This window comes from Euphorbia lathyris, chromosome 1 (genome assembly GCF_963576675.1).
Source record: "Euphorbia lathyris chromosome 1, ddEupLath1.1, whole genome shotgun sequence".
Taxonomy (NCBI): Eukaryota; Viridiplantae; Streptophyta; class Magnoliopsida; order Malpighiales; family Euphorbiaceae; genus Euphorbia; species Euphorbia lathyris.
Window position 1 is genome coordinate 52,248,713 of NC_088910.1, and position 15,249 is coordinate 52,263,961.

Here is a 15,249-nt window from a genome sequence, read left to right on the forward strand (position 1 = left end):
CAAATGATCTACTGAAATGGACGAAATTGTTTCGGTTCATCCACATACTTATTCGGATGAGAATTAAGTCATAAATGAGGTAAACTTAGTGGAAGAAATCTGTTGTTTCAAATTTTATGTCTTTTTCCATATCCTTTATACAAAAAAAATAAATTCATTTTTTTTATGTGGAGCCGGTCTAGTTCATACAATATATTATTTTAATTAGGAAAATTTTCATATAAATTCACTTTTAAAAAACTATTTATAATTATATCGAGTCATAATTAAATTATGTTAAAATAATAAAATTATTATTTTTAATATATTTTAAGAATTAGAGCATATAAATTAGGAATCTTGGAATTGAAGTTTAGAATTTTTAAATTAGGATGTAAAAGCATATTTTATTTGTTATATATAAAAAATAATCTAATTTAGTTGCAATTTTATAGTTAATTATGATATCCATATTGAAAGTGGTGAAGCTCTTAGCCTAGTGGTTGAGAGCTTACCTATGCCTTGGGAAGTCATGGGTTCGAATCACATCCGGGTCTGGTGAGGATTTTTCTTTCTTCTCTTTTTTTTTTTTGGTAGAAAAGGAAAAGAAAAACGAATAACAACAAACTACCCAGGAATTAGCCTAGGGAAGCTAACCCCAATCCTATCTTCTAAGAGAAGATGAGAGATGAAACTAGGGGAAACAGGAAGGGTAGTAACGCCTAACGTCCCTTCATGGCCCGCCGCCGCCAAGCGATCAGCAACACGATTCTGCTCTCTAAAAATGTGTCTGAACTCTACGAACTCAAAGGAGGAGCAAAGCCTTATAATAGCTTTGATGAGGTTGCGACTGTTAAGACCCATAGAATGATTCTCAGAAATCATTTTGATTGCTTCCAAATTATCAGACTCCACAGAGAGCCTCTTAACACCCAGCCTTTTAGCAAGATTGATTCCAGTAAGAATAGCCCAGAGCTCCGCAGAAAAGGAAGAACCCAACCCTAAATTCTGGGAGAACCCAGAAAGCCAGACGCCCCCTACATCTCTAAGCACACCTCCAGCCGCAATCTTACCGTTACTGAGGCAGGAACCATCAGTATTCAGCTTCACAACCCCCTCTCTTGGCCTGCCCCATCCCACGAGATGGACATCACAACACTGAGAGGCTCTGGCAAGGGACTCTCCTTTGAAACTATCGATAATAGAGAAAAGTTTTTTCGAGAAGAAATCAGCTAAGTTTGTCATAAAAACAGTTTTATCTCCAAAAATCTCCTCGTTTCTCCATTTCCAAACTTGGTGACAGATAATAGCAAAGAAAATGTCACCATGCTCCATGTATGGAAGCAACTTTCCTCTAACACCATCAGAGAACCAGTCGACCTCAGAATGTGCCATGAAGGAAGAGAAAATATGGTGTGGGAGAATTTTCCTCCAAACCTCTTTACTATTAGAGCAATCTCTAAGAGCATGGCACAAAGTCTCAACATGGCCTCTGCATCTACTGCAAGCTCCAGAATCAGCCAAGTGCCTTCTGTGCCTATCCGAATTAGTAAGAAGCCTGTCCTTAACGCCCAGCCACAGGAAACTCCTAATACGGAAAGGAACTTTAAGGGTCCAAATCGACTTCCACACATCCGAGGGAGGATCAGATCTAAAGAGAGAGAAAGCTTCAAAGGCCGATTTGCAAGAATAAACTCCATTGTTAGTCAGCGCCCAACAGTGCCTATCCAAGTCTTCCTCTTGATTACTCACCTTCACTCCCCGCATTCTAAGGAGAGTCTCAAGGCTAAAGAAAGTATCAAACTTTGACCAGATCCAGTCCCCTTCCGAGTCAACCATGTCGGCAATCCTCCAGTTGCGTATATCACTAGGCGGGGGGAAAGAACACACCTCAATTAACGGTTTATCCCCAATCCAGTTATCAAACCAGAAACTAATGGACTTACCATTCCCCACCTCCAGGCCAACTCCCAAGCAGAACTCATCAAACACAGCACTAAGTCCTTTCCAGAGGAAGGAACAATTAGCAACTCTCTCTTTCGGGCCCCCGAAGATTTTGTCTTTCCGATACTTACCACAAAGGAGGCGAACCCAAAGAGAGGAAGGGTTTTGCCACATACGCCAAAGGAGTTTCATTAATAAAACTTTATTATTGTCCTTTGCTTTCCTAATACCCAGACCCCCAGAATCTTTAGGCTGGCAAACCTCACTCCAAGGCACAAGATGGATCTTCCTGCCCTCCGCAGCTTCCCCCCACAGGAACCTACGGTTAATCTTGTCAAGATCATTAAGCACAGGATCCGGAAGCTTACAAGCCTGCATGATGTGATTGGGAGCAGCACAATTAACAGATTGAATTAACGTGAGGCGGCCAGCGAGAGACAGAGTCTTGGCTTTCCAAATGGCACACTTCGAATTAGCTTTATCCAAAGTCTCTTTGAAGGAGCCTTTAGACACACGCTCACTATGGAGGGGAACGCCCAGATACTTCCCAAGAGAATCAGTAAGAGGAATACCTGAGAGATCACTTAATCTCTTACAGACTCTCTGATTCATATTCTTAGAGCACATCATCCTAGATTTCTGGATATTAAGCTTCTGCCCAGAGGCCGAACAAAAACAATCCAGAATATCCATAATGACTCTCAACTGCTCCTCATTACCCTCAAGAAAGATAAGGACATCATCTGCAAAGAATAAGTGAGTCACCTGGGGACAGAAGCTGTTGATCGCCACAGGGTGGAAACTCCCATTATCAATCGCATCCTGAATCAGGTGAGAGAGCCTCTCCATAGCAATAACAAAAAGGAAAGGGCTCATAGGATCCCCCTGACGGATCTCATTTTTCTTTCTTCTCTAATGTAAGCGCATTGCGTAAATTTTTTGAAAAAAATGATAGCCATATTGAAAACTTTTTTAATTAAGTGGTGGCCAATTTTTTATATGAGGAATCGGAAAGAGGACATATATTTGAAACAATAAATTTTATTCCAAAGTTTAGGGAATAAAATAAAAGGTCTAACCCTTTCCAGCCCCTTAAACTTGTAACTTTTTTCATTTAGCCATCTAAACTTAGAGTGTTTCCATTTAGCCACTTAAACTCAACAAATGAGACACATTTAGCCCTTATAAGCCTACATGGCATTTACTTGTCACTTGTTGTCTTCCCAGCCCCTTAAACTTGTAACTTTTTTCATTTAGCCACTATAACGGTAAAATTTCACCACTTAAAGTATCACGAAAACCCTCAAATCCTGAAAGATTGTTTTATGGATGTCCAAATTATGGGGTTAGCTGTTTAATAACTTAATTGGTTATGATAAATTAATAACTGCATTTGACGAATTGCTAATTTTTTAAATTTTGATTTGGAAAAAGAGGCCAAAAGAGTTACAATATTTGAGTTTAAGTGGCTAAATGGGAAGAACTAAAGTTAAAGTGGCTAAATAAAAAAAAGTTACAAGTTTAAGGGGCTGTGAAAGGGTTAGGTCTTGAGTTGAAGTGGTTAAATGGGAAGATCTAAAGTTAAAGTGGCTAAATGAAAAAAAGTTACAAGTTTAAAGGGTTGAGAAATGGTTAGGGCAAAATAAAATAAAATAAGAGTAATATAAAACACGTAAAGAATTGATTGAGAAATTTGTAAGCAATTGGTCCTGGGATTTTTTTTTTTATTATTATTTTTTGATGAAATGTCCTCGGATTAATTACATACATGCCTTTCAAGTTCAACTGTTTTTACGATTTTATTTATCAACTCCATTTCATGCATGTGTATATATATATATATAAACTCCTTTAATGAATAATAAAAAAAGAAAGTCCGATTTTGATAAAACTATTAAAATAATAGGAAAATTAGTAAAAATACTTGTTAAATTTCTAAGTGTAAGAGCATCTTTAACACTAACTAGTTATTTAACTTTTTAAAATAATATAAAATATTAGTTTAAACAAATTTATGTTTTACTCCGATCATATTAACTATTTGATTATTTTATCATTAAAAGTAAATAAATTTAAAGAAAAAAGAAATAAAGAAGAAAGTGAAAAAAAAAATAGAAATAGCTAGCCAAATTTAACTAGTGAAAATAGTTTGCTAATTTGATAATTTAGAGAGTTATGTTTGGAGTTGCTCTAACCATCATTTGTATCGCTTTTTTATACTGTTTTTTTTACGGTACCTTACCTTCATTTCATGTATTGTTTGACATTTTTTTTTATTATTATTTTTGGTTAACTGTTGCCTTTTACTTTCCCTAAATTTCTGTAGTTTTTTGTTTGAATTTCGTTTTACTGATTCTTTATTTTTTTATCAAGTATTTCGTTTTTCTTTCATTCGATTGATTTTTATTTTCATTTTTTTTTTTTTTTGTCAATCGTCATTCAATATTTTTTTTTGTGGTTTTTGGAGTTTTTAGCGAATGGAAAAAATATAGTAAGAAAGTTTGTTTTATTCTTCTTTTTATAATGAAGAACTATCTACCTCTTTTCGTTGGAAGGGTTCTGAGGGGAAAGCTTTGGTTGAGATGATGGAGGATTTGAATATTCCTTTATTTGTTTTTGATGTTGGAAAGAGGTAAAAAAAAATGGTTAAGGATGGTGGTTCAATGAGGAAGAAAAAGAAAGAGTTTGCCAAGAAGCTGCACGTGGATGAGACTTAAAGAGAACAAGGGTAAAAGTGACAACAAGAAAAATGTGCAAAGTTGTAAAATTCTGAATTAGTTGTTTTTAACTTTTATGAAATTTATTTAAAGTTGTTTTTATTGTTTTTTTAGGCCTAATGCTCCTCCAGTCCCCTTAATTTATCCAAATTGATCATTTTATCCATCCAATTCATCGAATATTCTATTTACTCACTTAACTCCATAAAAATGATATTTCTCACCTCTTTAACTTGTCAAAATTGATCATTTTACCTAGCATCAACTTATCGAATTTCCTATTTACCCCATTAACTTCATAAAAGTGGTATTTCTCACATCTTATGATCCTATTTACCTCATTAACTCCATAAAAGTGATATTTCTTACCCCTTTATAGTGCAAAATTAATAGGACTTATTCAAATGAGTTTGAAAATATATTTTTTTAATATCAACTTTTTATTTTTTTTAATTTGATAATTATATTGATCCTTCATGTGTTTATTACAATAGTATTGTATTACAATAATTAGATAATCAAAATTTAACTAGACAAAAAAGTTGAAAAGAAAAGGAATGGATAAAAGATACAAATAACAAAATATTAATATAAACAAGTTAAAGACATTATATGCAGGAATAAGGTACCAAAATATGCCTATGGTTTTTGGAAAAGTATCAATTTAGGTTCCACATACAAAATAACACCAATATAGTTTAACGTTTAAAAAATAGTATCAATTTAGGTCTCGATAACAAATTGTAAGGGGTGAGAAATACCACTTTTATGGAGTTATGGGGTAAATAGAGTATTCTATGAGTTGGAGGGGTAAATGGACAAGTTGAGAGGGTGAGAAATACCAATTTTATGAAGTTACTAGGGTAAATAGGACATTCGATGAATTGGAGGGGTAAAATGACCATTTTGGACAAGTTAAGGGGGTTGGGGAAAAGATATAACTTTTTTAATTTTATTTTATTTTATTGTTTTTTGGTTATGTTTTATTAATTTTGAGTCGGTTTTTGAAAATTTTAAAGTGTCTAAAATTGAAATTTGGTGAAAGTGGATGGAAGTGCCGAAATTAATTGAAAGTAGATGAAATTATGTAAAATTGATCGGTTAAAGTTTGTGAAATTGTGTGATATTGGATGAGATTGTATGCATTTGGTTGAAATTATCTAAACCTGCGTTTGTGTTGTGTGTATTTGCATTGAAACCTTTTTTAAAGTGGGTGAAATTATGTGAGCTTACTCTATTAAAGTCGATTAAATTGTGTGATATTGGATGAGATTGTGCGCATTTCGTTGAAATTATATGAAATTAGTTCGAACTTGGGTTTGCAATGTATATTTGCATTAAGATATGTTTTAAAGTGGATGAGTGATATAGATTAATGATGAGTGGGTTAGTTTTAATCGTGTAAGCTGACAAATAGGTTATTCTCTAGCTAAACTAGAAGGAGTTAATCCCAATATTTACAAGCTAAAACCCATAGGAATCAAAGATCTCCATTGATAAAACAGATGAGCCCTAATACTTCTCAAAGAGAAAGATAATAATTTGATTGATAAAAAGTTAAGTATTAGAAATGAAAGAGATGAATTTATATAATCTTTAAACCTAAAGATGAAATTACATAAAAAGGTAAATACATATAACTAAATATATAAAGCTTAAAGCGGGAGAATGAGTACGTAAAATGGTGGCATGTGTTCTAAATAAGGAGCGGCATGTGTTGTAATTGAGGGGTGACAAAGTTGTAATTAGAAATTTGCTGGAGTGAGGGCAAGATTGGTCTTGTTTGGAACTTTTAAAATCCACACAGTGTGTGGGCTTTTTAAGTCGAAAGGGAGATACTGGTTTTAGTAGCCCACACGGCGTGTGGGATTACTGCTGAAACTTTGATGTTCATTTTAGTAATCTACACGGTGTGTCGGGTCTAATGTAACATAAATGGCATTTGCTTCGCCTAAATGTGTTGCCCTTTTTGACTCGGCTTCTTCCACCACTCGTTCCCTCTCGTTTAATCGACTGGATGCCTGCATCATGCACTCCCTCTTGAAAAAGAACTTGACTTCAAGTTACTTGTTGCGTATGGAAGAAGCTCGTTGACTTTGAACGGACTCAAAGTTTTCAAATCGAACCAAAATGTTGTTCAAAATGCATTCATGAAGCCCATTCCACAAGCTTCTAGATTCACCTTCTTCACACGAACTTCATCCCATATTTCAACTTGTGACTTGCCTCAATTCTCATCCTCTTTGACATTCGCCTTCCATCTTCGACCGAAATCAAATGGAATATCTTGCCGAAGTTGGTCAAACCACTCCTCTACAATATCTTGGAGGCTTTTCCAAACTCCCACGACATGTTGAACCGACCAACCCTGGACCTTCTTGATCTCCACTTCACTAACATGAACATTGTCCACAACTTTCTTCTGTTCATAGCCTACCTCAAATGGAATGTCATGGTGATGCATATCAACCCAATTCGGATTGATTCCTTTAGCACTATTCAAAACCCCAACATGGACTTGAGTTTAATATCCCTGGACTTCCCTATCACTCACTTCACTAACCTGGCTACTATGTTCAACCTCTACTCGCCCATTGCCGACATCAAATAGAATATCCCGGTGGCACTTATCAACCCACTTCATAGTAATCCCAAGAACACCTGTATCAACTTCTTCCTTGCCTTAAATTAACAATCTCAGGACTTCTAGACTCGCCTCTTCACTAACTTGGCCACTATCATGCCAATCTTGAATTTCTCCCATCTTCTTTATATCACTTGGTTTTCCATTACTATTCACCAAATACTTCATGAATCTCACACTCTTCACCACAAGGTTACATCTCATAGACTCCTCATAAGGTTGATGTTCCCTCAACAAGCACAACATGTACCCCCAACACATACATTTCAATAAAGCACAAAAGAACAAGTTCATAATTTACCAAGTGGAAGACTTGATTCATCCATAAGGTGCATGTGTTAGGAGTCTCGGTTCTTCCTAGACGCGTCACAAGGTACCCTTCATCCATATCCTTAAAGCTCAAGCTAATATGAGGAAGACGTAGCATATGATCTCCGGGATCCCATGCTATATCACATGGTATCTTCCCAAAAGGTAGAATGCCCCGAGGTTGCTCATTAAAGGACACGTACTTACCATCCTCGAACGTTGGTCCCACTTTATCACTTTCCTCAATTCCCTTCCGGAACTCACTCTCATAATAGTCAAGTTCATCATTTCTTTCTAGCTCATTCTCGGACTGGTTCTTCTCTTTATCAATCTCTTCCTAGAGTTCATATTCTTCATGATCATTTTCAAATTCATTACTCTCCTTGTCAATAACCCATTTTTTCCCATGACCTTTTTTTTCCTTCCACTCCTCCCTATAATTCAAGCCGGCTACTTCATTTGACAAGTTACTCGACTCAAATGACACGCTACATCCTAACATGGTTGAACCACCAACATCTCTCACATCGCCATACCCATCAACCTCCACACAATAAGTGATTTCCTCATTCTCCTCAAAGAGTTTATCAAGCTCAAAGTCACTCTCCCCGTCTTCAAGATAAATACCCCCACTTTCCTCAAGCATACAAATGAAGTTATACCTATGGGGCATTTTATCAAATACATAGGGAGCATCCTTTTCAACATGAGTTTCCCTAATGTCCTTACCTACAAACACCCCTTCCTCCTAATTCATACATGAACTCAAATTCTCATTCACAATTTTATTAACAACAAACTCACAATGAGAATCTAAATCACCATCAACATCACAAATACCCAACTTCTCACTAGTAATTTGATTACCCATAGCTTCAATATGAGAAGATGAAAAATTATGATTTACCTCTTGAATGTGTAGTGGAGAAAATATTGGTGATGAATCTTTAGAAGGTAACATTGTGTCTCTTTGATTTCTTTGTTGAGGATCCCCAAAGCGTTGTTGCACAGCGTTTTAGGTTTCTAGTTTGAAGCTCTCCATAGAGACTCTCAACTTTCTCATTTGCTCGGCACGTGCCCGGTCTTGCTCTATAAGAGTCTCTTTAAGCCCTCTTATGCTAGCTTCCACACCCTCAAAACATTTATCTATAGATTCAAAATGCTTATCAACGGATTCCATCGTCTCTTAAGGTAGTCGGGTTTGAATCATTGCCAAAAAGAAGTCGTCGGGAAGGAAAACGATTCGACTCTAATACCAAATGATATGGATTAATGACGAGTGAGTTAATTTTAATCGTAAACTAACAAAGAGGTTCTTCTCTAGCTAAACTAGAAGGAGTTAATCCCAAGATTTACGAGCTAAAACCCATAGGAATTAAAGATCCCTCATTGATAAAAGGGATGAATCCTAATACTTCTCAAAGAGAAAGATAATGATTTGATTGATAAAATGTAAGTGTTACAAATGAAAGAGACGAATTTATATCATCTCTAAACTTAAAGATGAAATTACATAAAAGGGTAAATACATATAACTAAATATATAAAGTTTAAAGGGGTAAAATGGGGTAGAGGTAAATGGGTGGCATGGCTTGTAAATAAGAAGTGGCAAAATTGTAAGTAGAAGGGAGATGGAGTGAGGGCCAAGATTGGTCTTGTTTGGATTTTTAAAGTCCACAAGGTGTGTGGGCTTTTTAAGTCGAAAGGGAGTTGTTGGTTTTAGTAGCCCACATGGCTTGTGGGATTACTGCTGAACCTCTGATGTTCATTTTAGTAATCCACACGGCATGTGGAATTAGCCACACGGTGTGTGGGGTCTAATTTCATATAAATGGCATTTGATTCGCCTAGGTGTGTTTCCCGTTTTGACCCGGCTTCTTCCACCACTCGTCACATCTCGTCTAATCGACTAGATTCCCGCATCAATGAGATTATGTGAAACTAGTTGAAATTATGTTAAAGTCAATAAAATTGTGTTATCTTGTTCAGATGATGTGAAATTGGTTGAAATTGCATTAACTTTTCTAAATAGTGTGAAATTGGTTGAAAATGCATTATCTTGTATTCTATTGAAACGTGTTTGGAATTTATTTTTCATTTTGTTTTCTTTGTTTAGTGACATTTGAAATCCATATTTTCCGACTGTTCAATATTGGACTGTGAATATATATTGATCCTGAATGGAAATTTGCTCGAGGATGTATATATGATGCAACCTGAAGGTTTCATATCAAAGGATACAAATAAGGTTTGTAAAGTTCTAGGAGCTGGAATAAACGCTTTGATGAAACCATAAAAGAATTAGGTTTTGTGCAAAACATTGATGAGGCTTGTGTGTACAAGAAAACTAGTGGAAGCTCAGTCGTTTTCTTAGTGTTGTATGTCGATGACATTCTACTAATGGGAAACGATGTAGCTATGCTATAGTCGGTGAAAATTTTGATTATCTGGTAAGTTCCCCATGAAGGACTTGGGAGAAGGAGCTTATATCTTAGGAATTAAGATCTAAAGTGATAGATCGAACAAAATGTTTGGCCTCTCCCAACCTACGTGTATTAACAAAGTGCTAAAAGCATTTTTGCACTGGACCTGACATCACCTTTGCTTTAAGCATGACGAGTCAATTACAGGCAATCTAGGTGATGGTCATTGGATTGTTGTCAAGAAAATTTTTAAGTACTTGAAAAGGACTAAAGATATGTTCTTAGTATGTGGAGGTGACGATCTGAAATTTGGAGACTTTCATATGCTAGTTATCAGGCAATTAAAGATGTTTATAAGTACCATATAGAATACATGTTTATTTGGATGGAGGTACAAATAGCTGGAATAGTTCCACGCAAGGAACCTAGTCGAGCCTACGGCCGAATTAAAGTATATAACAGCTTCGGAAGCAGGTAAAAAAGAAGTTTGGTCATTACTGAACTAGACGTGGTGCCTAACATTGTTAATGGTATTAACAATGGAGTTATTGTACAAGCTAAGGACTTGCGGTCTCATATTATGTCCAAACACTACCTCAGACGCTACCATCTCTTCCGAGAGATAACAACTAGCGTAGATGTTAGAATTGAAAGAGTGTCCATCAAAGACAACCTTGCATATCCATTAATGAAGACTTTACCACAAAAGTTTCATAATAGTCATGTAAACTCTTATGAGATTGTTTTTTCGAACAATTGGTTTTAGTCCAAATGAGAGAATGTTAATGTAGTGTTCTATAGACAATTGTAATTCTAACTGGACAAGTAAAACAAACGTCTCAGGTTGGATCGAACGTTCACTTTATTTATAACCATTTAACAAAGGGTAATTAATTTATTAGTCCCTATATTTTGACAAAACACACTGTTTAGTCCCTGTATTTTCAAAAACACATGGTAAGGTCCCTAATCATTTCCTCGTTGAACTATTTAGAGTTATAACAGATCACAAACAATAACTATAATGCATATTCAAGCAAAAAGGTGACTTTGGTTGTTTAAGCTTCTTATTTATGTTAAAATCTAAACATATGAATGACAGAAGTTTGATGAATCTCTTAATGAATTAACGGAAAGCAAGTGGCAGTAAGTTTACAATAATAACAAAATTAGCAGAAACATCTTTCGTCATCACTAAAACAGTTGGCAGTAAACATGAGTCGAGAATATGAAGGAAATTAAACTCACCATTGAGAGTAAGAGGATTTCCACCTTCAATTCGAACAGGAAGAGTAAGCGAGGGAGATTTGAGTCGATTTCTACCTTCAATTCAAACATGAAGAGTGAGCATAAGTGATTCAATTATGAGTTACGGATTCAATTCTTTCTCCTTTTTTTTTTTGTGAGCGTGAGTTGTGAGAGAAATTCATAGAGGTGTGAATTGCTTTTGACTGATAAATAGTAAAGGGTAATTTAGTCATTTCTGAATTCATAAACGGCAAAAAATCTAACAAACAAACGGAAGGACTAAATAGTTCATCGAGAAAAATGTTAGGGACCTTACCGTGTGTTTTTTAAAATACAAGGACTAAACAGTATATTTTGTCAAAATATAGGGACTAATAAATTAATTACCCTTTAACAAATTGTTAGATAATTTTAACATTTTTATCACCATTTGGATTTTTCTGTTACACCTTAATATAGTTCGATTTTTTTTTTCTTTTTACATCAAAATTCATCCAACCCGTTTATTAAAAAAGAAAAAGAAAAAAAAATAATCCAACCCAATGACATATTCAATTCAACCCGAACATTATTAATTTGATAATTTATTTATTTATTTTGGTTTCACCCAAACCAACAAAAAATATTTTACAAATCACACCTTGAATCCCAAAATTTCCCAAATTGCACTTTCCCAATCTTCAATAATCATTCGGATCACCACCAAGAGCTTCACTGGAGACTCACCAGTCCATCCTTCACCCTCAGACTCACAAGTTGTCGTCTATCTGTCTCCACTCCTCTCAATCAGTAAAGCTGTGCCGGCAACTTTCAGTCATCTATTTCTTTCTGGCAACTCTATCAGTTTCAATCTGTAAGTGTTTTTTTTTTTTTATCTCAGTTCCATATTAATTTCTGCAATTTTCTATGCTTTAGGTATATGGCCTGCTTCTAATTACAATAACTTCTAGTTCCATTGTAAAAGAACCCCTTCTTCAATTTCTACCTATCTTCCGATTTTACTCGTTGATTCAATCTCTCTCACTTTTTTAATTGGTGTCTTGTTATTAATCTTTCCTTATCCAGTTGTAAGCTTCGTAATTTCAGAAGTTTATTGATTCATTTATTGCAAAAGGATGTTGCATTTAGTTATTTTAGGATTTAACTGAAGCTCTAGCCATCGAGACTGAAATAGTTGAGGTTGTGGTTGCCTTCAGTTTGCAATTCGAGGATAAAAAGGTATGCTTTATTATAGGCAGGATCAGTAAACTTCTAGTAACATGAATAATTTCAGTTGGAGGAACTTTTCTGACAATTAAAATCCCAGCAGATTCAATGTAGTGATTAATAGTATTTCTCAAATCTTGTACATGTTCAGTTGCTTTTTTTTCCAGTAAGGTAGAATGCTCAATTGCTAATTGATAAATAGAAAATGGGGTTAAAAAAGGCGTAGTATGCAAAGTTCTAGTGAAACTTTTTATTTCTTTAGTTTCTCCTTTCATATGTATTTGTTTGGGATGAAGATTGCAGCTCGAAGATGTTTATCTCCTGAATTCTCAACATAGAATTCTTGAACTCGATGCTTCAAAAGCTAGAAAGAAGTGAAAATTAATTGATTATTACAGTAAACTGTTTCATTTGTAAAAGTAAAGATAACATTGTATATAACCTTTCTATGGATAACACAAGTGTTGATATCCAAATCCAAACAATAGAAAGTTGAGATTAGGACACCTCAAAGGCTCAAACATTTATGGAACTTCCTAGATAATGTGTGAGATATATTGGTTAAAACATCACGAAGCCTGTTGTGCTCGAAAGTTGTGCCTGATCATTTATGAATGAAGCAAACACCTGTCGCATATATTTATATCTTTGTAGCTGGTCTATAATATGACTTGTGATCTCTTGGAGCATATCTGTTTTTTCCATTTTCATCTGATATAGGACACGGTAGTTGGGTTTTTGCTAGCTTTAGATTATTTACAATGTTTATGAACATGGCTCGTATCAATACCTTCTAATGTGCAACATTTTACCATGTGATTGGCGTAACGCGAAGGTAATAAAATCATTACATTTCCTAAACCCCTTTTAACAGCTTCATTCATCCTTTCTCTCTCCCCTCCAACTCCATTTCTCAAATTTACTAGAAAACCTAATATTCCTAAAATTCTTTGAATCATCCCTTCCAACTTCAATACCAGTTTTTATCTGCCAGGGTAAGTTGCTTAATTTTATATTAGATTTTCTTTTTTCAAGTTGATGTTTCTTCAATTTTTCTTTCTTTTATTTGTTTTCAAGACCTATTGAGTCTGGGTTTGCGCCCAAATTTGTGGTCGTGAATATCTCAATTTTGCATATTCACCTTTTGTATTAACATGGTTTTGTTTCTTCTGACAGTGATCAGGATAAAGCTGTCATTTATTTTTTCTTCATTGTCAAATGAAGCATATAGTTAAACTTCTGGCCTTAGTAGTTGTCATTTCAGCCTTATGGGTTGCCCTCTTACAAACTTCTGTTCTTCCTAGCAGTTATACCTGGTTGGTAGGTCTCATAAATTCTTATTGTAATTTGCTTTTGTGCATTAATATTTGCTGTGGCTCACCTGATTCTGTATCCTTTTCTTTCCAGCTACCCATTTATTTTGTTGTATCATTGGGGTGCTATGGTTTATTAATGGTTGGAGTTGGTTTGATGACATTTCCAACTTGCCCTCGAGAAGCTCTGCTATTGCAGCAGGTATTTTGCTACTGTTTCAAGTTTCATTTTGTTGTGAATTATCATTGAGACTTTTGTCTTTTCGTCCTTGCAGCTGTCTCTGCTTCTTGCTCTGTATACTTTAAATTTAAAAGATAGTGAATTCATGGCTCTTTGCTACTTTTGATTGTCTTCACTAGCCTGTCCTGGCGTGTAATTGTTGAAGTATATACTGTGTGTTGAGCCTGAGTTTTTATGTCAAATGCTTTGAAAGTCTTGCGTCAATCTTGCACCCATGTCCATGAAAGTTACTGATGTCAATTAGCTTTTTTAGAGATTTTTCAGAACCCTAAATGGTACTACCAAAGAACCAAACATTAGTTAGGATTTACTGATCAATATAATAATATTGTGATCCAGTGTTTTGTCATCTGAAATGGAGTGTTCTGAAAATTGTTGAAGTATAAGGAAACTTGGGCTGAAGATATGTTGGACTTGTGACAACTGATCTATGTTCTTTCCTACTTATGATGATTCCTTTGCATGGGACTATTAGCAATCACCATAATACAGCATTAAATCTAAAACATCTTTATTGAATTGGTTGAATTGACTTCAAAATATCGGCATGCAGTAATTATTTTCTTTGCACAGAAAGAAGTTTCAACATCAAGTTTTATTTTTCTCTAGGATTGTAAAAGAGAAACATGCATGTTCGGGTTTGCTATTATGTTGTTAAACAACTATGATATAAGTCAAGCTTCATGTCTTTATAGTTATTGGTTTCCTTTTGTAGGATATTGTTGAGGCCAAAGGATATCTAAAGCAAAGAGGTGTTGATGTTGGTTCAGATTGACAAGTTTTGCTTATAGCTCCATTTTATAGTGGATTGCAAAAAAAAAATTAAGTCCTGCAAGCAATCTGCCAGTGGACTGCAGCAAATGCCGATTGATTAAAGTTTTGTTGGAGTTGCCATGGAGAAGATATTTAGATTTTTAGGCTGCAGTCGAAACATTTTTTTTTTTCCTTCAATTTTTTCTTTTGCTATTCTTTCCCATATTCTACTGGTTTTGGCACTAGTTGGATAGTTGAAATTCATTTTAAGCCTTGAACATTTATAAGAAAAGTGATCTATTGAAAGTGATGAATATCTATCATTAATGAACTCTCTGTTTCATTTCTATGTTCAATGTTTTACTGTTTCTAGATTCTTATAGCTGTTGAGAGTTTCAATAACCAAAGGCTGCAAACTAAAAATGCAGGCTATAATTGTTTCACATAATTTATATGAATCCCATTAGCATGC

The 15,249-nt window shown here is 34.9% G+C and overlaps 1 protein-coding gene across 1 annotated transcript; it reads left to right on the forward strand.

Annotated features, from left to right (window-relative positions):
• Positions 1–11,871: 11,871 nt before the first annotated feature.
• Positions 11,872–15,126, forward strand: LOC136232726 (dolichol-phosphate mannose synthase subunit 3-like). Its single transcript, XM_066022102.1, has 4 exons — positions 11,872–12,117; positions 13,647–13,790; positions 13,878–13,985; positions 14,740–15,126. The coding sequence occupies exons 2-4, from the start codon at positions 13,689–13,691 to the stop codon at positions 14,797–14,799; spliced, it is 270 nt and encodes an 89-aa protein (XP_065878174.1). The 5' UTR covers positions 11,872–12,117; positions 13,647–13,688; the 3' UTR covers positions 14,800–15,126.
• Positions 15,127–15,249: the final 123 nt, after the last annotated feature.

Excerpts from the sequence above, each read along its gene's own strand:
- LOC136232726 (XM_066022102.1), top strand. The coding sequence starts at position 13,689 with ATGAAGCATATAGTTAAACTTCTGGCCTTAGTAGTTGTCATTTCAGCC. Across the intron at positions 13,791-13,877 it reads CTAGCAGTTATACCTGGTTG|CTACCCATTTATTTTGTTGT; the intron begins GTAGGTCTCATA and ends TTTTCTTTCCAG. Across the intron at positions 13,986-14,739 it reads AAGCTCTGCTATTGCAGCAG|GATATTGTTGAGGCCAAAGG; the intron begins GTATTTTGCTAC and ends TTCCTTTTGTAG.